We start from the raw sequence: 27,661 nt of genomic DNA on the forward strand, positions 1-27,661 counted from the left end.
AGGGAGAGGGAGAGGGAGAGGGAGAGGGAGAGGGAGAGGGAGAGGGAGAGGGAGAGGGAGAGGGAGAGGGAGAGGGAAATGAAGAAATCCTATACACCTCTCAAAACTCAGCGTAAAGCTAAATTCCATAGGCTATGTAGTTGCACGGCTGCTCAGACACTGAATTTTGTCTCCTATCACGTGCTCATGTCAAGTAAACATACAAGATAGATCATGAGTAAGGCTCTCATTCTAAAACCAGAATGCAATCTTTAAAAGCAGGTGATGCCATTGTCATGCCTGCATCCCCTGGCACTCTGAAGGGATCATCTGCACAGGAAGAACAGTCGAAGGACCACAGGATGCAGAGGGACAACGTTTGGTTGACTTCACTGTTTGTTGGAACTCCATTCTGTTAAGAATAAAATCTCTGAACCTGCCCTTTCCAGAAAAGCTTTTCCTGAAGCAACTGTCTATATTTTCTCTATATCTTCCTAATAGCATCTCTGAGATGAGGACAGAAAGCTAATACCGATGGTGATTTAGAGAATTCTTTGTTTCAAACTCAGATCCTAGGATCTACATAAAAAGTCATGCAGGATGTATACAACTCAATCCCAATCCTGGGGAGGCAAAGGCAGCAGGGGTGGGGGGAATTCCTGGGAACAGCCTGCTTGGGGAATTCCAAGCCAGCAAAAAAAAAAAAAAAAAAAAAAAAACTGACTCTAAAGAGAATGTAGGAATGAAGAGATGGGCTGGCAGGTAAGAGCACTGACTACCAAGTCCAACAACTGAATTCAGTCCCCAGAACCCACATGACTGAAGGGGGAAAATGAGGCCCTCAAGTTGTCTCTGACTGTCCTTATGTGTACTATGGCATGCACACAGAGTTGCAGGCACATGCATGCACACATACACACAAACAAGAATAAATAAGCGTATGTAAGATAGCATTTTAAAAAGATAAGTGGCTCCTGAGGAAGCCACCAAGATCTGAGCTTGTGTAGGGACAATCAAAATTGTCCTCTGACTTCCACATGTGTGTTCATAAACGTGTACATCTGAACATACATCTGCACCACTAAGAATATAAAGGCACAAAACAATCAATGATCCAGGAACATCTGACACATTAGGACATACTATCGGTTCACTTACCATTATGCAATTAAAGTGTAGCCTAGCCTGCCTTCGTATCACCTGTGACAGACAGCGTGGCAGACAGCTTATCAGCTACACCCTCAATTTTGGCAATATTCATAAACCCATGCAGTGTTCTTTTTTTTAAGTTTTTCTTTTTAAGGTAAATGTTTTCCTTCTTTTCATCTATTACTTGGCAAACTCTTACTTCTATAATGCAAAAATATCAAATGAAGCATGACAAATGGATCATTCATTATATTAATGTTTCTTTATAGAGGGAAAAATGCCACCATTGAAATTTTAAAATGAATCAGTAGTTATGATGTTAAATTCCAAGTCTTTGCAAAATGAACTGGTATATTTGACTTAACTCAAAATATCAAAGTTGTAACTGGGTCTATTCATTCCAGAGAAAACCTTGCAAAGTACTTATCCAACGGCATTTTATTTAGAAGTATTTCCTAGGAAAGCCCATGTTTGTCGGTGCTTCAAAGGTGAACATCAATATGTGGCTGAAAGGCTCTGCCACGCCAAATGTTACAATCATCATGCTACAGAAACAGATTGCCGTGACTCATGTCCGAAATATTGTTCCTAAGATGACAATTAATGGCAAATAAATAGGATGACTAATGTTCTGGTTTATTCTTAACCCCGAAAGACACACCCTTAAGGTTGTGTGCCGAGTAATCTTGCTAAACAATAATTCGGAGCACACTAATTTGCTCACGGGTCCTGCTGCCGTGACAAAAAACTTCTGGAAGGAAGGTCATTTTAGCTCACTGTTCTATGCCACAGCCCATCGTGGTGATGAAGTCATGGCAGCTGGAGCATGAAGTGTCTGGTCCCATGGGATCCACAGTCCAGGGAAGCAGGGAAGGATCCATGCGTGCTTGTGCTCACCTCATTCACCTCACTTTCCCACGTTATTCAGTAAAGAGCCCCAGCCCGTAGTACGATGCCGCCCATAGTAAACGCCTCCCATCTCAATTGACCTAAACTAGATGCTCTCTCGTGGACTTGCCCAGGAGCCGGTTTCTACTCTGATTCTAGAACCTGTCCAAGTTGAAATTCAGGTTAAGCCTTCACAGTAAATAAGAGTTTTCTTCTGTTAGTGGATAGCTGAGTGAAGCTATGGGGAGCATGGCTTCCTAACTTCTTCCTAGAGGGTGAGTGTGGGCATTTGCCATGGCTTTTCTTTGACACTGAGAATATCTACTGACAATAGTTGTCACGGGAGAAGTCCTTGCTGGTCCCTCCCAGCTGCAATAACTCAATATTTCTCCTCTGTAAAATCTGACCATTTGATCTATCTGCTTCTGTCCTCCTTCCTGACACTCCTTTCATCTCTGTCTTACAACGGCCCCCTATCTTCTTCCTGTTTCTTCATGTCTCTCCTAAAATGCACTTTGACACAACAGCTAGAAGTTTCTTTGAAAACTCACACATCAAAATCGCACTACCCTTTCCCTCCAATCCCTCTAAACACTTCCATGAAATTCAGCTCAGCCATCAGAGCCCTACAAGGCCTGTGCTGGCTCCTCCACGCCTCCCTCTTGCTGACATCTTGAGCTCTCGATCCATATAACTCACCTCACCCACTGCCAACTCCAGATTTTTAATGTCCCCACCACCCTTCTCACATCGACTATTCCTGCTCGTTCATCTGCCATCTCCACTCAGAACTTCTCTGGCCCCTACTGTCCACCAAGACAAGCCATTTTGCTCAAACTATCACCAGCCTGGCTATCATCAGGAAAGCATTTACCACATCTAAACTGATCTGTCCCCATTAATCTCCAACATGTTTGTAGTCTGGGCTTCCCACTAGGAACACACACAGCTTCACAACAGGCAAGTAAACAAACCGTCATCCTCTAGTTAACCATGACCAGAGAGAGCCCAGGAGAAGCTCAATCATCTGCTAATTGAATAAAGAGCTCTCAAAGTTATGTACACATATGAAAGTCTCATGCTGTCATGTTACAGAATTGCAACTTCCTTACATATTAATAAAATACAACTGCATGATTGGCTACCCTCTGAGCAGTTGGGTCAAGAAAACAATTCAGTAACTCCTTATTAAAATCAATGATGCCCAACATCATAATGTTTATGTTTAAATATAAATATATATATATGTGTGTATATATATATGGGGGAGAGAGCAATCTATGCAAGTAGAGAGAAATCTCAAAACAAAAGTATATTCAGGGGACTAGAAAGATGGCTCAAAGGTTAGTTTTGGCACGTGACCATGAAAACGCCAGGTGCTCACCACAGGAAAAACAAGCCTGGTGTCTGAACATCCGTATTTGCAACTCTTTAGCAGGGCTAACACTATTGTAAAACAAAGTTGTTTTTTTAGTTGGTAAAAATGTATGTGTATGCCTCTCTATCTGCGTGTGTATGCCAGGTATGTGCTGGTGGCCCTAGAACCAAGAAGGGAGCATCAGATCTGTAGCCGGAGTTACAGATGGGTGTGACCCTCCTACTCGGCTGCAGGAACCAAGCTTGGGTCCTCTGGAAGAAAGACCTTGAGCCATCTCTCAAGCCCAGTTGTTTATTACTGAACAGAAAATTTTTAAAAAAAGCCATTAAGCTTCCTGGCTCATACCTGTAATATTAGCAATACCAGCACCCAAGTGATTAAGGCCATCCTGGGCTACAAAGTAAGAACCCTACCTCAAAAAGAGGGTGGGACTGTGGAGAATGGACTGTCGGTAAAGTGCACATGGCCCTCTTCCAGCCTCCACGGGACTCTACACGCATGTGACAGATACACAGACTCATGGATTCATACACACACACACACACACACACACACACACACACACATACTTATGGGTGAAAACTTGAAAAATATTTTGAAAAAATAGCAGAACAGAGAGAGAGACAGAAAGACAGCAGCAGCATCCTTTGGCCTTCACAGACGAATACACTGACCTGCATACCTGCACATACATGTATGCACACACATACAACTCAAAATAGTAAATAAGTATTACTTATTGGTATGCACAGGGTGGAACATAGTGTGCACCCCACGCTATCATTTGTGTACTAAGATTGGGCATGATCGCGCACACACTTATTCATGAACCACCCCTTGAGTGTGGATCAACTGGAAAGCTTTGCTGTAAAGTTCTACAATGGAATAGCAATGACGACACTGATACGTGTTCACGGGATAGCATCATGTACTTATTATATCGTGTAAGTCACCAGCATCCGTGAAACCAGGCCCATGACAGGCCCGAGGTTTCTGAATGCTAATGCTGCTATTTACTAATGAGACGGGCCATTCCCTTGGGTCTCTCGCAGGCTGTTTAGATGCAATTTCTCCACTTAAACTGCAGCTTCATTTCTCTGTGTCCCTGGACAATGCAACGGAAACCTGGCAAAGGGCCCAGCCAGCTTACCATTCTATTCTTCTAACAAGTAGGCCACACGAAAATATACATTTCAGCCTGGCAGTGGTGGTGCTCTCCTTTAATCCCAGCAACTCGGGAAACAAGAACAGGCAGAGCTCTGTGAGATCGAGGCCAGCCTGGTCTATAGGTGAGTTCCAGGACAGCCAGGACTGTTACACTGAGAAACCCTGTCTCGAAAAACCAATGCCAATGTGTGTGTGTGTATGTGTGTGTGTGTGTGCGCGCACACACACGTGTGTGTGTGTGTAGAAAACATAGTAATATCAACAGAATCTATGATATGGTCATAGCTGGAAATATTAGATACTGGGCCAGACTCGAACAGATGATGAAGCAAAATGTTTTCTGATCAGACACCGGAGGAGGATGGGAAGAGTTGAGCATTACAGTTTATATAAAAACCTTCTATCCCTAGATTTACAAACAGTCCTGTTGCAACGCTCTGCTTCATTGCTTTAAATCATTTATACAGGCATTTGCAGGAGAAAGACACAAAGAGCTACTTCCAGTTGGGTGCCAAATGAAGCACAATTAAGAAACACTAAGAGACAGAAAATTGGGGTTTAACCTGAAGGTCAGAAAAGCAAAACAGCCAGCCACTGGCTTTTATCTTTATATCGGTATGAAATGGCGATCCTGCCTTCAGGAATCTCAGAATGAGACTGTGACTGAGAGCTGTTTCCTCCTGTTTTATAATCCTCTCTAGTGCTGGGATTAAAGGCATGCACCACTGGGATTAAAGGTGTGTGTCGGTGTGGCTACTGGGATTAACGTTGTGTGTCATTGTTGCCTGGTCTGCGACTGTTTTACTTTTCTGATCCTCAGGCAAATTTTATTCATTAAAATACAAATAAAATGCCACTACAACTTCCAAAGCTTCAGAGCTGGGGGGCAGTGATGAAAGCTGATTATGTTAAGAAATTCTGTCAAGCATGTTGCTGAAGTATGCATCAGACAGTGAGAGCACTCCTGGTACCCAGGCATAGATAAGTCATGCAGAGCAAATGGGTTCAGTGTGCCGTACAAGTTTTCCCTAATGAAATTCTTGTAGCTCTTGAGTCATCAAGAGCCATCAGCTGCATCGTATGAGCTGTGGGCGTCAGGGTCACTGAGATGAGTTCCCACAGTCTAGATTCCCTCACTGGGGACAGCGGAGTGAGCCCCATATTGTTTCTGCATCCTGTCTCCTCCTCTCCATCAGTCAGAACAGTGACTAGATCGGGCACACCCTGAGCCTCATTCACTTATTCAAGAAAGGGAGCTGGGGATGGCCCAGTGCACGGTAGTACTCACCGTGTAAGCATGAGTTTTCGTCCCAGTAGCCACGTCAAAAGATGGATAATTCCTGTGCCATGGGGCAGAGACAGAAGGATCAGTGGGGCTTGCTGGCTGGCAGCCTCACTCTGGCTTCAGTGAGAGACCCTGCCTCCAGGGAACAAGGCAGAGATTACTAGAGGACGTCCTGACATCCTCTGGTTTCTGGAGTGGCACCCTCCGGAGTGTGCACCTGTGTTCGTATGTATGCATATACCACATGCACAACATACACACATACATCCATACAACACAACCATATACCACACAGACACATAAACCACTCACACGTATACCACACACACAACACACACAAATCAGTTTTTTAATTAAAAAAAAATTGGAAAACCAGATGAGGGTGGTAGATAAGGAAATGGAGTCTTGGTTATAGGACTCCTGGAAACATCTGCCAAGGGCTGCTCTGTCAGCCTTTGAAAGAAAAAAGGCTCTACAAGCCAGTGTGCACTTCTACCAAAAGGAGATGCCACGGAATTTAGTCAGAAGGCTCTCGCTACAAAGGCTCCAAGCACTTCCTCCAAGAAGACAGACACAGGCAGGGGACAGGAAGGCGTGCCGTGGTCAGGGTCCCTGATTTATGCCAGAGAACGCAGCGTGAATAGCAGGAAGGGTGTGAATCCTATGTGTGCTTCTCTAATGAGTAAGAAGAGCGACATAAGGACCAGCTAACCAGTTCCCGGGTCCCACTCAACGCAAGCCACTGTCGATGTTCACACTCACATTTTTGTGTAGCCAAGATCAAACCAGGGCCCCTTTAACAAATAAAGGGTCTAGACAACAGGCATTTTTATAAATTAAAAAAGAGAGAGACCTCAAAGGCTGTAAATACACAATACCAAAGAGAGAGAGAGAGAAGCCAAATAACAATAAAAATCATAGCCAGAAGAAACCTCTGCCTCGGTAGTGATTGCTGGCTCCTGGCAGAGCTCGTGAACTCCTCTCCTGGTTGCCTAGCAATCAACCTAAGCACAGCTCTAACAGGTAAGACTTTTCTATGCCACAGCGGCAGAAATAGAATAAGTACTTAGGATGTTTTTTCAAGGTTACCTAAATTTATAGGAAAGGATCGGGGGAGGGTAGGCAGAATGCCCTCAATATTTCTAGAACCAGAAATCTGGAATGAAGTTCTGTAGTGCTTCAAACCCATCTAAATCCCCTCCAGTTAGTAGACTAAGCAGATATCCCCCCAAACGAGAAAGGCTCCAGAGCCCACTGAAGTGCACCTCACCCCTGAAACCAGAGGACCAAGCTCTTCAAAGCTAAAGACTCAAGCCCAGGACTCGGCTCCAGAAGCACCAAACATCCATGCTGCTCACAACACTGTGGGGAGTGTTGTCCTTAAACTCCCTGTACATGACTTTCTATGGATGTGTCTATCTCCCTCCATCCTTACATATGACCTATCACAGCAATGCACCAAGTCCCTGAAAGAGGCTGTGAATTCCCACAGAGGCACCTCTTGAAAGCCCGAAACTGACAGAGAAGCCCAGCAAACTTCACTGGCCTCAGTGCAGGCCACGGTGCAGCCCACGGGCCCTGCCCAGCTTTCACCCATTTGGACATCAGCTCCAAAGCAGACGGCCCCTCTGGCCAGATGGAGGAGCCAACAGGCTTGGGTGCTCGTGCATGCAGAGGGGGGCTTAGCTCATCTACTCTCGTTCTCTTTTTATCAGTCACCCGTTAGGCCTAGGCTTTCTGTCTTTTTCCACCTTGGTTCCACAGAGGACGCAGCAGCTAAACACCTAGCGCACATGCTCTTAAGAGAAAAGATGAATTTCATCAGCATGCATAGAGAGGTACTACCATCAGCCACTGCATCTATCAATCACCAATGACCAACCAAGGCATGAGAAACAGGCTTTCTCCCTTACAAGGAAACCACATCAACGGAGTATGTGGTCCCATAGCGACTAGGACGGTAGAGTGCTGTTTGTCCTCAGTAACTGGCTCGGTGGAGAGGGCGCTGTGTCTACAGTGGCTGGCAGGTGCAGAGGGCGCTGGAATAAAGCTGGTCTCTGTCTGCAGAGACATCAACTCTGCTGTTGTACAGTCATGTAAAGGGAGTATTAGTGCCTTCATCTACACAACTGCATCAGTCGGGCAGCTCTGCCCTTTCATACGCAGCTCCTACAGATCCAGGAACATCAATGACCAGAACTCACGCACGAGTCTCTACATACGTCTCTGATTAGCAAACGTTGCCTGTCACCACGACCATGACATAGGGGCGCGTGAAGCTTTCCAGGACGTCAGGTGATTAGCTGAGAGTGACAAGTTTCAGCTCATCATATGTTCATACATATGAGGACATGCTGGGAAACAAAAACGCAGCTCAACCACAAGACCACTAACACTGGCTAACCTTCAGCCTGCCGGGATCTTGATTAATCCCCTCAGCAAGACACATAGGTGCATCTCTGCAGTGAGGTTCTAGACCTGGTGAACTGGAGAGGGTGACTCTTCCAGAATGTGGTGGCAACCGTCCCATGGGCTGGGGTCCTGGACTGAATATAAACAGAACATGAGCTGTGAACAGCACTTGGTTCTCTTTGCTTCCTGACTGGAATTTCATAACCAAAACAAACAAACAAAACCAGAAAAATCAAAATTATAAGTTGGCTTGGGGCATATTTTTTTCTTTTGGTACACTGAAAACAGTCTGACTCTTAAGATAATTTAAAATTTTTTTCATCAATCAAATTAACTGCTCTCTTGGGGTGGTTAGAAGACAGCACACAGAAAGCCTTTCCACCCGCACTTCTCTGCAAATGTTAAAGACATCATCACCTTTCCAGACCAGTGGGATGGTAACGATGCTTTCTGCCAACCTTGATGGCCTGAATTCGATTTATCACGCCCACATGGTGGAAGGAAGGAACTATTTCCCATCCTTCCTGTCCCCTGACCTCCACACAATGTTCCCATGTGTACACATACAATGAATACATACATGAAGCCCTTTATGACGTTCACTCTCGTTCTAAAATACACACTTTGTATTTAAAGGACTCATGTATCTGTTTGGTATCCATTTGAGGCAGATGAGTGTGCTTGATCACCCAGTGAAGCAAAGCCTTGCTGGGCTCGTCTTCTTTGGGCTCATGTGACATCACTGTAGGAAATGCTGGGTTGACATGAGGCAGGCATCTGGGATAAACCAGCCTAGGGGTCCAGCAAGATGGCTCTGCCGCTAAATGTGCTTGTTATGCAAACCTGACAACCTGAGTTTGATCCCCAGAGCTCAGAGCAGGAGTGGGCAGTGCTTCCTGAAAATAGTCCTTTGGCGTCCACATGTGTACCCTGGCATGCGGCCACACACATTCAAACACACATATCACACACACACACACAATAACAACGATAAACAAAACTTTGGCAGAATTTTAAGAGAAGAAAGGCCAGCCCTCTTTAGGAGCCCAGAATTCGATGGAGAAGAGGAATGGGCGCTAGCCAAGAGCTATTCTCCTTCCACAGCAGCCAGCCTTGGCCTGCCCTGTGAGTCACTGTGCTGCTGCCTCCAGGGCACCCTCTACGTCATGCAAATGTCACAATCGAATCATCAATAACTAAGTCTACTGGCAAAAATGTGACTTGCGCTGAATCCCAGATCCGGGAGGAAGAACACTCACTCACACACAGCAGATGTATGGACCGTGCCCAACAAGCTGCTGCATCCTACAAGCTGCTGAATGCTGAGTTCAAGTCTATCTTAGGCAGAGGTGTCCAGGAAATGAGGGAGCTTAACCCTTTGGTTGAATGGGAACAGATTTAGGATTATAAGAGAAAAAATAGAGTCTTTATATATCAGTCAGGGGGAGCAATCACTAAATCCGTCTTCCTCCAAGGTGATGCACATTATCTTCCAGGCCCAGGTGCAGAGCACTGATAGCTATTCAGTGGTGCTGTGTGCTTGGCATGCTCTGGGGGCTACAAATGACCCATAAAGAGGTAACCACATGTTTTACGAACAGACCAAGGGGTCAGAGGGAATGCAACAAGGACACTCAGGACTGACATTCGACTTTCTGGCAATATGATACATTAACATGTTACGTGTGTGTGTGTGTAAGGGGTGCAAAACTCAATCCAGAGAAACGAAATCATTGCAGGAGTCCACATATTAGATCATCAGGTGCTGGGAATATTCTGTAAAATGTCATGCAGCGGTTGCTCCTGTATATTCCATCAGCATCATCTCCAAGTACCCGTCAGCTCAGGATCCCTAACGGGGCTGACCAACACCTTAATTGCTGACAGTTTTGTCAAAAGGCTGGACACATTCCAAATTACTGCTACACATTCAAAACACTGGATCCAACTTGAAATAAATAAATGCCGCCGTCAATATGGCTTTACTAGTTACAACTCAAATCTCGTAAATAGAAACCTGGTTAAGAGACAGAAGTCTGAGAGGGGAGGTGGGGCACAAAGAACAAAGCTGTACCTTGAACCCACAAAATGGGGACAGGGGAAAGTTATAGCCAAGCAGAAAATCTGTCCTTGCTGTGTCCGACGTTGGCATCACATGCCACTTGCAGTTCCTGGGCATGGCCAGCCAGACTCAGTATTCCAAATGTCACAACAGGGAGACCTTAGGCAATTCCCCCCCATGTTTCCAAAGAACAGGATTTGGGGAGTCAGTAGCCTCTTGCTTTTGGTCAGAGCTCTGCTGTAAGCCAGCTTTTTGGCGGCTGTGTTTCCTACCCATCAGGCATGGGTAAGCAAACCAATGTCATAGCAACACACAGCAGCCACTCAGTCCTTCCTTCATTTCCCTGCACCACTTCAGGTCATTAAGACATGTATATATTCAAGTCAGCTCTTGGGAAATCTTGTTTTATGTTTTGTGAACCATAGGACAAATACACGTGGACCCTATTCTGTGAATGGCCTCAGACAAAATAAATTTCTACCCTCGAGTCTTGGGCTCTACACTGAGCAGCAGCTCTGAGGCACACAGCCCCACTGGGAAGAAGGAAACGGCAGAGATTAAATTAAAAAAAAAAAAAAACACACATAGGAAAGGACCAAGCCAAGCCATCCTATTTGAGGATGATGTATTCTATGCCTGTTTGAAGCAAAACAGTTGGCCTTCAACTTTCAGCAGCATGATTCTATACCCAAGAATAAACAGTATTTAGCACACGGAAGCTGTACCCTCTGCAGCATTCTGCTCCCCCCCACCCCACCCCACCCCCGCCGCCCCAGTTCCCATTAAGAGCTCAGCAGGGATGTAGAATCCCAGACACCATGTGGAAGTGTATTTTATTTGCATGTGTTTATGTGTGCACCAATACCTATTATCTGTAGTAATATCTACACTACACACTTCAGTGATGCAGTGTTTATTAGACAGACACTGGTGAACAGACATGCACCGTTCAATGCCAAAATGAACTGACACCCTCAAGTCCTGCTCATCTGTTTTGAACGTAGCATAGAGAATGACAATGGAAAGGGGACATATGTGAGCCAGGGAGGTGGACGCAGTCAGAAATGGTCTTGATGGTGGGTTGCAGGACAGCTCCTGGACAGTCTGTTAAGACCTCGTCTACTGCTGTGTTATTCCTCTGAGATTTTTAGGTCCCCTACTTTTCAGGGTTTGGAATACCTTACTGCATGGAAAATTCTGTGAAGATGCCAGCAACAGAGGAAAGGGAAGAGGAAGGGGAGCCTGCATGTTAATTCTGGTGATATTTAAAATTCATCAGGCACATCTTGCGTGCCAAGAGCCTTCTGGGAAATGGTGCATTCACATCTGATTCTTGATGCATCCCTCTGAGAGAGGTACCTATCACTAGCTACTGGTCTCCTCTAGAAAGCAGTAGATTGGGGGACAAGGTGGCCAGATAGCTTGCTCACAAGCCCTCAACAAGCATCTACAAGTTAGTCTGTAGTAGATACTTTTCCTTGTTGCCAGAGGGCTGGGGAGAATACCCGACAGAAGCAGTTTAAGGGAAGGACAGATTATTTGGGCTCATGCCTTAAGAAAGGGTGTACAGGCAAGCACAGCAGGAAGGCTTGGAGGCAGGAGTGTGGAGCCGCCCATCACATTGTATCCACAGTCGGGAAGCAGAGCGTGCTGAGCACCGATGCTCAACTGGCCTTACAGGTTTTCATTTTTATTCAGTCCGAGACTCCAGCCCATAGAGTGGTCCCACCCATGCTTAGGGTGGATCTTCCCTCCATAGCTAAACCTCCCTGGAAACGCCCACACAACGAACCCAGAGGTGTGCCTCTTAGGTGGTTTCAAATCTCAGCAAGTCAACAATGAAAATCAACCAAAGTTCTCAGAGCAGAATTCTCACACTGAGCCAACTTGCCACTCTCTCTCTCTTGCAGGAGGTGTCGTGGGGTCAGGAGTCAACGCATTACCCAAGTTAGGACCACACACCTCATCACAGAAATAAGATGCAAGAAGCAGAAATCACCTTAGAGGCCCAGGTCCTCATTTACATGCTAGTTGCTGAGCTGTGATGTCTTCGTGTAGACTTTTAGTTATGATAATGAATTTAGATGTGACATGAATTTAGATCTGACATTAAATGTTATTGCCAGCAGGCTACTCCTCTGAGAGGGTTTTTGTTGCTTTTGTTGTTGTTGTTGTTGATAACATGATATATATATAGATATCCTGGAATCAACTTCACTACATCAAAGAAATTAAAATTTATATATACCTTTACCGCAGCATAGTCCATAATTCTGTCCTACTTAATATGGGTGTACAACACCAGCTTAACTCCTCACACAGAAGTCAATACCCTTGAAACATTTTTCAGCCTTCCTTTTCAGCTACAGTGCCCCAAAATAAAATCCTAAATTGCCCAGACATAAACTCTAAAAACACACATATTGGAAAACAGTTCTGCAACCAGAAATTATTCTGTGGTCAGGAAAGAATTATTTTGTTTTTTCGATTTTTGGATGAGTTTTGAGGATTATTCAGAGTGTAGTGAAGATGCAAAGTGTGTAAAAAGGTTTGTAAGAAGAGTAGAGGGTTTGTAGTGGTGTAAATACACATAAAATGCCAAGTGATACTACTCAATAAAATAATGCCTGCAGATAATCAGACAAGTCACAAATGAAGCTACCCTGCAGACTAGGAAAATGGGGGTATTTGCTGCAATTCATCTGACAGAGGGTATATAACCCAGAATATATAAGGAAATCAAGAAGTTTAGCAGCTAAATAAGAAGTAAACCTATTTTTAAAAATGGACACAGTGTGTGCCGAGACATTTATCTAAAGGAGAGATAAAAACGGCCTAAAATACACGAAAATGTTCAACATTTTTAGCCGTCAGAAAAATGCAAATCAAGACCACAGCGAGATTCCATCTCACCCCAGTTAGAACGGCTGTGAACAAAATCACAGAAGATAGATGCTGGGGAGCTTTATACGCTGATAGTGGAAATGTAGATTAGCCCAGCCATAAGGGAGGATGATATAAAGATTCCTCCAAAAAGCTAAAAACAGATCTGCCTATGATTGAGCTATCCCTCTGAGTGTGCATCCAAAGAGAGCCATTTCATTATTTACAGAGACACCTGTATGCCACCATTGGCTAAAAAATGGATTCAGCCCACATGCCCAATAGCTGGGCAATTTTTTTAAATGTTGTATAAAATATACTCAATGGAGTATTACTCGCCGCAGTGAAGAATGAAATCTACATTATTTTCCGCAAGACGGATGGAACGGGAAGACATCGTGTTAAATGAGGTAAGCCAGACATGGGAAGAAACTTGTACCATAGATGGAAGCTTAAAACCATTAACACTGAAATACAGGAGGGAATATTACAGATTGAAAGTACACCAGGGCTAGAGAGAGGCAGAAAAAAAGGAGATTGGATTTGGGATGTGCATGCAGCATGCAGGTGTGGACATAGTGCACCGGACCTCATTAAATGCATATTGATAAAAAAATCAAAATAGCGAGATATGGTACCTTTAATCCCAGAACTTGGAAGGTAGAGGATCTCTATGAGTTAAAGACTAGCCTAGTCCACATACTGAGTTGCAGGGCAGCCAAGTAACCCCTACATCGTAAAACCTTATCTCGAAAAACTAAAATAAATAAATAGAAGCCAAATATTTACAAAGCATAAAAGCAAGCCCTATCCTTTAATAACCAAAGATAAAGAGGGTTGGAGAGATGGTTCGGCCATTAAGAGCTCTTGCTGCTCTCCCAGAGGACCCAAGTTCTGCTCCCAGAACCCTCACCAGGTGGGTCACAGCTCCAGGGGACCCAACATCCTCTTCCATTTTCCCCAGGTACCCACACACATGTGCATGCTTCCACGCGTGCATACATGCATACACACAATTAAAAATGAAAATGAAAACTAAATCTATGTTTAAAAGAAAAGAGAAGAAAAACCAGGGCAGGGCCCCGGTGCAGCAAAAGTTCTCTCGTGGGTGTTTCACTAAACACTGCATTTTCAGAGATGAAACTTTCACCAGCGTCAGAAATCTCGACTCTAAACACCCACTCCAGAGAAAGGTGTCACCAGCACATTGTTAAGAGCTTTTTCAAGGGCAAATGTAACAACCTCGGCATGGATTCGAGCGAAGCATAATGAACCTGCAGGGGAAATGACTGTCTTACATCTTCAGGGACACAGGAGCCAGACAGCATCCATGTCTGGAAGAAAACACTGATGTCAGATTTCATTTCTGAAGTCCTTAGCAACTTTGAAGAGCTTCTGGAAGGCAGAGGGCAATCAGAAAACTCAAAGTCCTCGGGGCAGAAGATCCCAGACAATATCTCTATGTGTGCTGAGAGACTCAGTGTAGTTCTTAAATCTTTTAGCAGAGAAGCCAGAACTGCATGGGTGGGGGAGTGGGGGAGGTGCTACACCAGGAGCAATTACAACTATGATATAACTAGGCCATGGAGAGCTGAGGATTATTTTAAGATGACTTCTTTGGTTATATTGGGTTATTTTTATTTTGTTTTTTTTTTTTTGTTTTGTTTTGTTTTTAAGCAGCGTCTCAGAGTGCAGGCTAGCCTCCAACTGACTTTATCTGAGGATGACCTTGAATTTCTCATTCTCCTGTACCCACCTCCCTGGTACTAAATTACAGCTTATTTGCTGCTGTGAGCCATGAATCAGTGTTGGGAATTAAACCCTAAGCTGCCTGCAGGCTAGGTAAGCCAATGACCAACTGAGCCGTGTTCCCAATATGACTCAGCTACACTGTTAAAATGGTCCAGACGAAGGGCGTCCGTTCTTCCATTTTCCCCATTGACCCCTTTGCTAAAGGGGACTAAAAAAAAACCTGTTCTCTTTATATTCAGTGACATTGTAGACATTCCTTCTTAGATGTCACAGGTAGGTGCTTAGGGGCTGGGATTCCTCCGTGAAAGGGGAGAGTTTTTCCTCTCACTGACCATGGACATTCAAGAAGAAGTCACTCATGTAAGCCTGTGCACACATACTTTCATTTTGCATGCATGCATGTGTGTATGTTGTGTGTATGTGAAGGAAATAGTAGGTAAGAGAAGGAGATGGGAGGAGAAGGAGAGGGAAGGCAGAGGAGAGCAAGGGAGAGAGGAGGAGGAGAGTGTCTTTTTTTTTTTTTTTTGAGAGTGTCTTTTGTACTGCAGGCTAGTATGGAACTCTATAGTTAAGGATGACCTTAAACATTTGCCCCTTCCCCCTTCAACACCTGAGTGCTCTGATTACAGATTACAGGCCTGGAGCGCCAGGCCTGGTTTGTGCAGTGCTGAAGATCATACTTAGGACCTTACAGATGCTAGACAAGCACTCTACCAACGGGGCTCTGTCCCCGGCCCTTCACTGCCTCTTCTGAGCCTCATATAGAGGTCCTGTATCTCCAGAAGGACTTCCAGAGCAGCTGGTACCTTCACGATGGTTGCCCCGTGGTGCCCCTTGTAGACTGAACACAAACCCTCACAGGCCCGTGAGGTAGGCACTAAACTGGAATTGCTCATGCAGTTTTCCTTCCATTCACTGTAACCCATACCTTTGAAACGGGTGAAATCAGAACTGACAGCTCTGAGAACCGCATCTCTGGGATGCAGACTCAGCCTGGCACGGTACACATTGTTCCCGGTTACTCATGGCCCACTGGCCACAGAGAACTCCACCAGGAAAGCTGGCATTTGCCTGTGGCTCCCTTCAGTCTTTCTCTGAAGCACGCAACACTTAGACAGCGTTCTAATCTCCAGATACCCTGTTCACATTTAAAGACATCCAAATCACAAGATTTATAAGGAGACCCCGGAACCTAAATGTTGCCTTGATCGTCGCAGATTACAACCAGAGACCAAGGTTACACTTCCTTTGCTGTGATCTGACACCATGACCAAGGTAAGTTAAGGAGCAGTGGTTCTCAGCTTTCCTAATGCTGCAACCCTTTAATATAGTTCGTCATGTTGTGGTGAACCCCCACCCATAAAATTATTTTCATTGCTACTTCATAACTAATTTTACTACTATTATAAATTGCAATGTAAAATAAACATCTGTGTTTTTCTGGTGGTCTTAGACAACCCCTATAAAAGCATCATTTGATCCCCAAAGAAATCATGGCCCACAGGTTGAGAACCATTGCTTTATGGCCTCTAACAGTATAGAAGGCATCTGCTTACATCCCCCAAGTTCAATGCTAGGGCTTTGCGGTGGCTATTCTTGGGTGTCAACTTGACTACACCTGGACCCACATGTTGAGAACCACTGCTACAGAAGAACAGATCTTACTGTGGCCTTGATTACAGTTTCAAAGGGTGCATTAGAGTCCGTGACCATCATGACAGGGAGCAAAGCAGCAGGCAGACAGGAATGGCACTGGAGCTGTAGTTGAGAGCTTATGTTCTGATCCACAAGCAGAGAGAGCTCACTGAAAATGATATAACCTTAAAGCCTGCCTCTGGTAATACCTCCTCCAACAAGACCACACCTCCTAATCCTTCTCAAAAATTTCCATCAACCAGAGACAACAAAGCACCCAAATATATGAACCTTTGAGGGCCATTCTCATTCCAACCACCACAGTGCGGGATGGTTCAATCCCAGGAAGGAAGCAAACAGTACACCTAACAATTGAGGCTCCCGTCAACTTATAGATGCTTTTCTTATTTCATTGATCTCAGCATTCAACTCAGTTGACCTCTGAATAGATGTAGGGTGGCCTCCTGCCTCCCCTTCCATCCTATGGCATCATTGGTCACTGTAGGAGGAGTTGCCTATCGTACCTATGTAATGTGATTCCAAAACAAGTTCGGAGAGAGGATTCCAAGTCATCTTCTGAGATCTCAAACATCATTTTGTGGGCACCAGTGGGGTAGACCAGTAAAAACCCCTGGAGGAGTGGAGGGGAGTTCAGAAGAGGTACCTCTATGGAGCCCAGAACTCTCCCTACTGGGATACACATTCCCTGAAATACCATAATGATAAGGAGAAGAGAAGGGAGGCTGGGAGGCTAGGATAGGCAGGTTTCCAAGACAGGAAGCAGTGGAGTTTCCCTCCATATAACTAGAGGCTTGAGGAAATGTTTCTGGGACATCCAAAATATCCAGAAGAATCTCTTTCTGTTGGGGACAAAAGGTATGAGTCCCCCACCCTACCCCTAGTTTTCTTACCCATTTAACTAAGGTGCTGCTGATGTTAGAACCTCTAAAGAAATCATCCCAGTTTGGTCAATAACACACATACAGAGAGAGAGAGAAAAAGAGAGAGAGAATATGTTAGAAGAAGTGGTTTTAACAATAGGTATCACAGTATAGCAATGGCTGGTGTAAAAAATTTCAAAATCAATAATAAAAATATATTCCCAGCAAAAATGACAGATGTCTGAGGCAAAATATTTTCCAAGCACCTGACTGGTTCATAACACACTGCATAACATGGATTAAAATGTTCTCTTGAGCCCTATAAATATGCACAATTACCATGTTTTATCAAAAAGACAGAGATGATATTTAGAGAATAAAATAATTTTAGACAGGTTCGGTGAGTAGCTACTTAGTGTCTTCAGCAACATGGGTACAAAGTCAGTCCTTCAGCAAAGACAGCATGAAACCAAACAAAAGCTTGCTACGAAAGTTGGCTTAGCCATGAATTCCCTCCAGGAGTTATCAAAATGCCCAGCGCAGGGCAAATGAACCATGCACAAAGATGTTTGCAGAGCCAATTCCAATTTATACATAAAGAATTGTGAACTCATCCAAGTTTGAAGACAAACTAAAATACTATGATCTTGAGCAATGATGACCTACGCCCTATTCATGGTCAAACTCACGTTCCACTTGTTTGAAAAATCATACTCATTATCAATGACACTAGGTCTCATTTTTTTTTTGAGTTTGAATATGGTTTATTCAGTGAAAGGGAAGGAAAGAGAAGGGGGAGAGAAGAAGGGGGCTGAGAAGAAGTGGCCTCAGCCACCTCATCCAAAGAGCTCAAATTCTAAAGCATAGAAAAAGCTTTTGAAAAACACAGTCTTCAATGTACAACTGGACTTCGGGGAAGCTGGATGACACTCCTGTCTCTTTTGAGTGTGCCATTCAGAACACTACCAATTCAAAGTGTTCAGTGATAGAAGGTGAGAGAGTTCTGGACTTGACCCATAAAGGCCAGTCTGAGCTTAAAATGATGGCATGTTTGTTCAACTCTGGATGGTCACCAGCAGGATCGCTGTCCTGGGTACAACATTTCAGAGTCCGAATCAATTTGTTATTCTTAAAGGATTTCATATGCTTGACCCTGGGGGACTTATCTTGATCGTCTACTTGATATGATTTAGAATCATGAGAACAAACCTCGGGGCAGGTTCTTGAGGGATTTTCTGCCGTGTTCTTGTCAATGTTCACTGAGAAGGGGAGATCTACCCTGAGTGTGGGCGGTACCACATATTAGGCCAGGGTCTTAGACTGAATGCAAAAGAGAAATTTATCTGAGCCCCAGCATGTACTCCTCTCTGCTTCCTGACTACACTTGCCATGTGACCAGCTGCTTCAAGCTCATGCCCTCATCCCTTCCTCATGATGCACCAAACTGTGTGCTAAGATAAACCCTTGCACCCTTCCTTGTTTTCTGTCATACATTTTGTCACATAGCAAGAAAAAAAAACTAATGCACATCTTAAAATTGCTAAGAAAAAATACACAAAAACATGCAAAAGTAACTCAAAGAGTAGAACATATTCATGAAGATGGTAAATAGTTATGGTAAATAGTTACACGGTGAGATAAATCTGACTTTATCTTATCACATAGACAATAATGACACTAGCCAGACACAATGTAACATCCTGCTTATGACAAAGCCAAGGAACAAAGTGAAAAAATTTTAACAGACTGCCTTGTCATTCTTGAATGATTTGCCGCACAACTAAGAAGAATGTATCAGTTCAGGAAGACAGTTCAAGTGTACTTGCATTTTAAAAGACATGGTGGGACATATGTCACAGAGACATAATCCATTGTTCATGGACATGAAGTAGAATTATTTATAGGATTATTTCATCACATGAATTACTAATACGGTATTTTTAACTACCAGAACGGTCACTTCACATAGTTCATTCTAATAATTCCCAAACACATGAAGGCAGATGTCATCCTAGAAAACGCACTCTTAACTCGCCTGTTTACATGTATTGAATTCAGCGCTGACTTAAATACTCAAGACATCAAACTACTGAGGAAGACACTATTATGAACGCTGCTTCGGTGTGAAGAGAATTCAGTGCAGAGAGTTGGCAATCAAACAGACTCCATATTTACCCTCACTTTACCCCGCTGGTGGGGAAGAGCAAATAACCTCCCACACTTCAGACACAAAGACCAGAGGCTAAAATGAGTATTGGAAAGATACATGCTGAGAGTCTAGAAGGAGATGATGGAGTCAGTGATGAGGAGAGTGGGAATTTAGACTTCAACAGGGGTGGAGGAAGTGACTGCCAACACCCTTCCACGTGAGGTAGGTACCTCAGATCACTGCAGCTGTTGCTGTGGCACCACTGAGACCACGTGTCAACCTTCTGCTCCAGTGCTGGGTCTAGAAACAAATACTTGACCATGTATTTATTTTTCATTTTCATATGTATGTGTGTGTCATGCACATGTATATGCATGTTCACATGTATGTATAGGGGCATATGTATGTGCATGGGGATGGAGGCCCATCAAGGCAGGGTCTTTCAAACCAAGAGCTCCAAATATGGCCAGTCTCGCGAGGCAACTTGCCCTTGGGGATCCTCTATTCATTCCTGCCTTTCAAGGCTGGAACTATTGGCAGATTACCATGCCTGTCCAACAGTGATGTGGATTCTAGAAATCTGAATTGTGGATCACGCTTGCAGAGAAGCAAGTTCACCATTGAGCCATTGCTCCTCCAGCCCCCATGTAGACTTTCCAAACATAACAGAGAGCTAAGCCAAACGTTGTATCATCTATAGATCTATTGCCAACGGACAGGATTACTTTGTACATGCTACCAAATAAATCCTCAGAGTGTTGCACTGAAGACCAGATGGAGTAGACAGCAGAGGACCCCATAGTGAAGTCCTACCATAATCACGTGACCAATTGACCAAGAGGTCTCCTACGTAAAGCTATAAAGCCTTGAGGGGCTAGGTGCAGTGCTAACATGCTTGCCTAGCATTCACAATGCCCCTGGGTTTGTTCCACACATTGTATAGTAATTGCCTGTGAGACAAAAACCTTTCATCTTTCAAGGAAGCTAACTAAGATACAAGATGGTCTAAGGGGAGGCAAAAAAATTCCATCCTACAGAAAAACTCATTAAGCTCAGGAAGTAAACAACTCAAACACACCAGGAAGTCCCTGGAACTGATCAGATTTACTAGGTCCAACCTTTCCTGAGTGTATGCAAGCAGTAAGGACAGCTGCCAGACATTCTCAGAATACCTGAGCTGCTTGAAAGAGGCTCACACCCACAGAGTTTGCCCCAGAAAGGAAACTCTCCAACTTGTTGAGCTGCCCATAGACTGTGCAGTCAGTGTGTTCCAAATTTCTCGCTTTTGTGAGCTTTCATCCATGCTAGGGTAAGCTTTGGTGATGCAGCTGACTGAGGTATTTCTGCTTCTGTAAGTAACCCCTCATCCAAACTCTTGTACGTAACCCCAATAAAATCCACTGATTCCCCTAGTTAACTTTGGTTGTTATCATTGCTTTGATCTATTGTCAATTCTTCTTCTGAAGTAAGTAGATGTCTGTTGACTTATCCCCAGGAATAGTACCATATGGCACCCCAACATTACAATAAAATAATAAAATGATAAAGACTTCAAATTATTTTCTATATGTAAATAAATTCAGATCCTTTTTATAGCTACCTTGAAAAAAAGGAAACTTGCACACAGAAAGCAAACTACTTGTGGAGTTTAAGTGTTTTCATCACCTTTTGAGAGCTTCGTGAGTTACAGGATCCAAAGTCACCCTGAAAAACACAAAAAAAAGCAAACAGTTAACAAGAATGAAGAATATCTCTCACTCTCATATTTACCTTGACAATAGCTTAAAAACACACATTATCAATGCACTCAAAACCAAAAACATTGGGACTAACTTAGGAGAATATAGTAAAATGCAGTAGAAAAAGAACACAGCTTCAGAGAATGCTTAGATAAGTACTCAATCAAACCAAATCAAAGGAATAAAATAGCCTCAATATGGTGCTTAAAAATGAGCTTGTAAGGGACTGGAAAATGGCTCGGTGGATAAGAGCCCAGGCTTCACTACCCTGAGGACCTGAGTTCACATCCCACACCCATATAAAAGCAGGATGTGATCTAACACTGTATGAGGCAGAGATATGAGGGTTGCTGGTATCTGCTGATTGCAGCCTAGCTGAGAAACACATTATAGGTTCAACAAGAGACCCCCACCTCAAAGAAATAAGGTGGCAAGGGACAGAGTAGGATATCTTTCCTCTGGGTTTCTCCTCTATGCAGAGACGTAAATCCACAGCACACACAAGATGAACTTGTACAAAAAAAAAGTATGACCTTCAATTTGAAATGATTATACTCAAGAGATAGAAATGAGAAGTTGTAATGAAGATGATTTTATATAATATATACTGCAAACACCTGTGTTTTCAAACACAGGCACAGGAATACACAGTTCTCAGAATCCATATTCATCCACAGCTCTCATGACAAATCCATTATCATCTTTCAAGGTTCATTACTGTCCGGACCATTTGCCAAGGGCCATAGCGTCCAGGCACAGACAAACCAAAAGCCTAATTATGCGTGAGATACCATGAGATGACGTCAGGAATAGCATCTGCCCCGCCAAAGAGACAACTCCAGATCCTCTCTGCATTTATTAGGCACATCAAGAGGAAGGTGAAGGCTGACTACGCTTTTTATAAAATGCTACTATAGCACCGCAGATACCAAGCACATTTCCTGTCTGAATACAGTAACATGTATAGAAGCCTAAGCATTCCAATTAGATCTGTTCATCTACAGAGAATGTAAATAAAGATTTGACTTCCCAGTTAGTTCTCACTTGAACATGATCTTTGCTCTATTAAAAGCTGTACGAACTGATGTTAGAAGAAAATCATTTTTTGTCAGTCTTGAAAATGCATTCACAAGTCATAGAGAAGTCAATCTTTTTTAAAAAATTTTTTTTGCTTTTACAAGGGATCGAACCTGGGACCTCACACGCAACAGGCAGTCTACCGCTGAGCCATAGCTCAGACCCTAATAATTCAATTTGCAATTTCAAACCTCAGTTCAATGTTCTAAAAAGAAAACAGGAGGAAGTAGACATTGTAAAATCTTTATATTAACCTTGGTGTCTTAGCCACATTTTCTCACTGAATCTTCTAAGTAAGTCTAATGCAATGAGTGTTCGCTGTAGCAAATGTGCAAAACACACGAGTAGATCCTAATTACTTACAGGAAAGTTAAAGAAAGACTGAAATGTGGGTTGTTTGTTCTCTTTCAGTACACTCAACTGATGTGGAATCCCCCTCTGTATGCTGTGAATATCATTAGTGAATAAAAAAAAAAAAAACTTCCTTGGCCTGTTGTTAGGGAAGAACTTAGGTAGGCAGGGAAAACTAAACTGAATTCTGGGAGAAAGGAGGCAGACTCAGAGAGAAGCCTAGTAGCCCCGCCAGAGACAGACACTGGAAGTTTATGCAGTAAGCCACTGCCATGTGGCGATATACAGATTAAGGGAGATGGGTTAAATTTATATGTAAGAGTTAGCCAATAAGAAGCTAGAGCCAATGGGCCAAGCAGTGGTTTAAATAATTGTTTTGGGGTGATTATTTAGGGCCTGAGCTGCTGAGAAGCCTGGAACCAACAAGCAACCTCAGTACAAAACTCAAAAACATACAGCTCTGGAGGAAGGTTAGGATTAGACCGTGTACATGGTATATGCTGCTTATATTCCTTAATATGGAATTATCTTTCCATATACTGGTCTTGGAAGCATCTTCATTCTAGTCTTCACATTTTCACCAGAAAATCTGTTCAAACACTTACATTTTAAAGATGCATTTTTATGTATGCATATATGCATGTGCATGAAGATAGTTTTAGAGGCCAGAAGGTATCTGATTCCCCTGAAGTTGGAGGTACAGGCAGTTGTAATCACACACATGCACACACAGTTGTTAATTGCCTGATCTGGGAACTGAACTTGAGTCCTCTGCAACAGCAGTATGTACTCTTAGCCACTAAGTCGATACTCCAATTCTCAAATGATTTTTGAAATTTTTAAGTTGCTTTCTGTTTTTCAGGTGCACCTAACCTTTCAATAATATCCTGGCATAAAAATCTTACCATTTATAACTGCTAATTTCCCTAAGTGAAACTCAGCAAAATAAATCTCTAAGGAAAAGCCTTCTTCTTCATGGTACTTGCTCATCATCTTTCTTCTATGAGGGCAAAAATATATATTGCTCATCAAAAAATAATTAATCATACAGTTTATTTAAGTGCCTTTTTTCTCTAACACTGAGATATATCTTAGCATTTTCACAAGTGTCTGTGTATACCTCTGTGTGTGTGTGTGTGTGTGTGTGTGTGTATACGCGCGCGTGCATGTGCACGTGCATGCATGCACAGCCTCCCTGGGGATCAAACCAGAGCATGTTGGTCTGCAGGTACCCTGCCACTAAGCTATTTCTACAGCCCTTATTCATAGTGAGAACAGTATCCATTTTCTATTCTATTTCTTTTTCTGCTGCTGAGCAACCTAAAGACTTAAGGTGATCCATGCTCACTTAGGACATGTGCGGTTTTCTTATTGATCTGTGAGGGCTCTCTATTCCATGAAGACATTAATCACTCATCTACGATAACTGTATACTACTTCCAATCATCTTCCCAGGCTCTTACTTGCATTTCAGCTGGGTTTATAATGGCTTTGGGTGCACAGAAATTTATATTTTACGCTGTCAAACTATAGATTATTTATTTTGTGTTGTTTATCTGGACTTCTAGGCTTTAAAAGGTCTTCCAAATACTAATAACTACTGGCCCTTGTTTTCCAAACGCTGGCACCATATACCCTTGGCTTGTTTGTTAATTCCCATGGTGTTCAGTGTGGATGTGGCAGAGCTCGTACACAAGGCTGTATTAGACCATGTTCCTCCCACTTCCCTCAAAATGGCTCAGCCCAACTTAACCCTTCCAGTTCCATTATTTCCCTGCAACCCTTTAAAACACTGTTTTCTGCCCCTCTCCCTTGAAAGTGCCCCCTCCACGGCCTCTTACTAATTTTCTGACCTCTGCAGCTATTTCAAGTGGAACACATATGTCTGAAGATTCAAGGATGGCACTCACAAATGAGAGAAAATGTGTTGTTTGTCTTTCTGGGTCTGTGTTAGTTTACTCGAGATGACGGCTTCTAACTTTATCCATTTACCTTTGACTGTCATCAATTTGTTTTTCTGAGCAGCAGAATATTTCATGGTGTAAATATACAGGGGTGAGTACCATCAAAGTACATGATGAAAATTCATTAAAAATTCAAAACAACCCATTCCTTTGTTCTTCATCTCTGCAGAACTTCCCAGGGGATCCATTGGCTCTGAAATCACTTTCACACATGAGCAAACCAATATAATGTTGCTCCCTCGCTGTCTCACTGTCAGACCATGTACAAAATGTTCTTATGGGGCTGGAGAGATGGCCCAGAGGTTAAGAGCGCTGGTTGCTCTTCCAGAGGTCCTGAGTTCAATTCCCAGCACCCACATGGTGGCTCACAAAATGTTCTTACTTCAGTATTAAGCCTAGCACACATGCTCAACAAGACAACAACTGAACACAAGACTTGGGTCTCTCTATCTCTCATCCTCTGACCCATCCATCAGTTCCTGTGAGACTGGAACTATCCCCGAGAGCAATGGCAACAGCCTGGAAAGCTTGGGTCAAACATGAATAGTGAAAACTCAATGTGCAGCACCGAGAAGGATAAATATCTAACTCCAGCTTCGTTTTCAAGCTTTTCTTTGCTTTTGTCATCCAATTCTTAGCTCTTTAGTTCCGTCTTATGTCTCAGTACAGTGGTTCTTAACATGGCCTTTGCTCACAATGAACACTCTCATTTTTTAAAATTAATTTTGTTCACTGACATTTCATACATATATAATGCATTCTAACTACACACACACACTGTCACATGCCTATACACATCTTCAAAAGACAGGAGCGTGAAGGAGAACAGTGCCTTTGCATTGACCATATTTGAAGAGATACAATGAGAGACTTAAGATGGAAATGTTTGGAAGTGGAGGTACTGAAAATTAGGGAAAGGAGTCATTCCACAGTGTCAGGCCATGCCAGGTAAGAAACAAGAGCGCACGAGTCTCAGCCTGGGACCTGCTGAGGTATCCAGCATCCACTCGCCATACTACAGATATTACCACAATGGAAATTATAGCCAGAAATGATGTGCGGGCCCATAGCTCCTACAAGTAAGCCATCTTCCATTTACCTATTCTATTAAACATTAAATAGATCAAAGGCAGATGAAGCCAGGTAATGAGGTTTAAGATGCCATGAAAATAAACTCCATTTGCTCTCATTACTTCTGGTCATTCACAAAAATGCATCTGTAGTCTGCTTCCAGAAACATCCACGGCAGGACTGACAATCAGAAAGACTAAGTCAATATGGGGGAGGCTCGGGAGTAATGGAGCAGTGGAATAGTGCGCAAAAGGCCACCATGCTAATGTCTTATGTACAATTTAAAAAAATAAAAAATAAGACCAGTGGAATGTGTTCATTACTTTGGGCATTAATTACCTGACTACTCTGAGGGGATTAATCTTCACACTGGACAAGACCTTGCCCTCTGACCAGTCATAATCAGTGAGTGCCTCTGACCCTCAACCCCCCTAATGAAAGCGGTACTTGCTATGTATCAGGCCAGTGGCAAAAAGGGCAATGCAATCCTTCTAACCACGTGAGACATAGTAACTGTAACTATCCTAGCCTATAAATGAGGAAATGGGGACCCGGAGAGGTTAGTTAAATTGCCCAGCATAATGCAGCCAATATGATTCGAGCTGGGACTCACAGCCACTTGACCCCACACTGAGTGCTTCTGGCGGAAGCACTTCTTTATCCACTGCTCTGAGACAGGCAGTGGCGGAGAAAATACACAAATTGGTAGTCTCATAGCATCCTTAACAGTTAACCCTTGGTTGCGTTAAGTGCCCAAGAGTTTGACGCTAAGCTTAAAACTGCCAGTCATCATTATACTTCATACACATACATCATAGCTTCACACTGTCAACCACATGGCTAATCTTTTATGTATACAAGCACAAGGACCGTATGTCAATGCTGCGGAAAGTTGGCCATTTGTTTGAGCGACCCAATGTGTGGCAATTTAGGTTGATTTACCATTGCTCTTACTTGATGTTCTACCTTGTAAAAGGCAACTAAGTTGATATCATAGCACAGTAGATGAAAAAGGGGCGGCTTCGGTTATTTTTTTCTTTTGCTTCATGTTACGTGCCTGGGTGTTTGCATGCATGTACAGCTGTGCACCATGTGTGTACAGCATCCAAAGAGACTCAGAGAGAATGGCAGATCCTCTGGAACTACTACAGATTGTTGTGAGTCACCATGTGGGTGCTGGGAACCTAACCACTGAGCCACCTCTCCATTCACCGGAAGTCAACTTTTTTTTTTTTTTTTTTGCTTTTTCAAGACAGGGTTTCTCCGTAGGTATTTTTTTTTGGGGGGGGGTGGGGGTTCCTGTCCTGGAACTAGCTCTTGTAGACCAGGCTGTCCTCGAACTCACAGAGATCTGCCTGCCTCTGCCTCCCGAGTGCTGGGATTAAAAGCGTGCGCCACCACCACCCGGCTAGTCAAGTTTTTTTTAAACACCCCTGTTTGTCGAAGCACTCCTCTTCAATGCAAGCCACATTTGGGGTGTGCTGTCTCCTTTTACATTTTTCTCTCAGGTCCCTGGGGTTATCGAGAGCAAGGCAGCTGCTCCCCAGCCTCTGTGGTCCCCAGCCATGACCCCTCAACTCTGTGCTTAGCATTGCGCTGCTGCGGAAGGGAAATGGTTTTATGTGGCCCAGGAGAAAAACTCAAGCATCCGGGTAAGATGGCTGAAGAGGGCTGGCCTCTTCACCCGGCCTTGAGAGACACAAGGCAGGCAGGCAGGCTTCAAGCCAGCTGTCCCCATAGCTTCAGAGGGAGACTCGGAGTTGGGGGTAAAAAATTAACACATTACAGGAATGAAAGCAGAAAAACGTAGAATACATACACCTTCTTTTCAAAGCCTCT

General features: G+C 43.6%; 1 protein-coding gene across 4 annotated transcripts in view; it reads right to left on the reverse strand.

Annotated features, from left to right (window-relative positions):
- Nucleotides 1-27,661, reverse strand: part of Ank3 (ankyrin 3) — a 526,650-nt gene that overhangs the window by 439,998 nt on the left and 58,991 nt on the right. For all 4 annotated transcript variants that reach the window (XM_050142496.1, XM_050142456.1, XM_050142430.1 and 1 more), the window contains exon 2: nucleotides 21,286-21,324. In XM_050142496.1, the coding sequence (XP_049998453.1) occupies nucleotides 21,286-21,324 (39 nt within the window). The remainder of the gene's footprint in view (nucleotides 1-21,285; nucleotides 21,325-27,661) is intronic.

The sequence above is a fragment of the Alexandromys fortis genome, unplaced genomic scaffold (assembly GCF_014885135.2).
Source record: "Alexandromys fortis isolate MF-2015 unplaced genomic scaffold, M_Fortis_MF-2015_v1.1 scaffold_9, whole genome shotgun sequence".
Classification (NCBI taxonomy): Eukaryota; Metazoa; Chordata; class Mammalia; order Rodentia; family Cricetidae; genus Alexandromys; species Alexandromys fortis.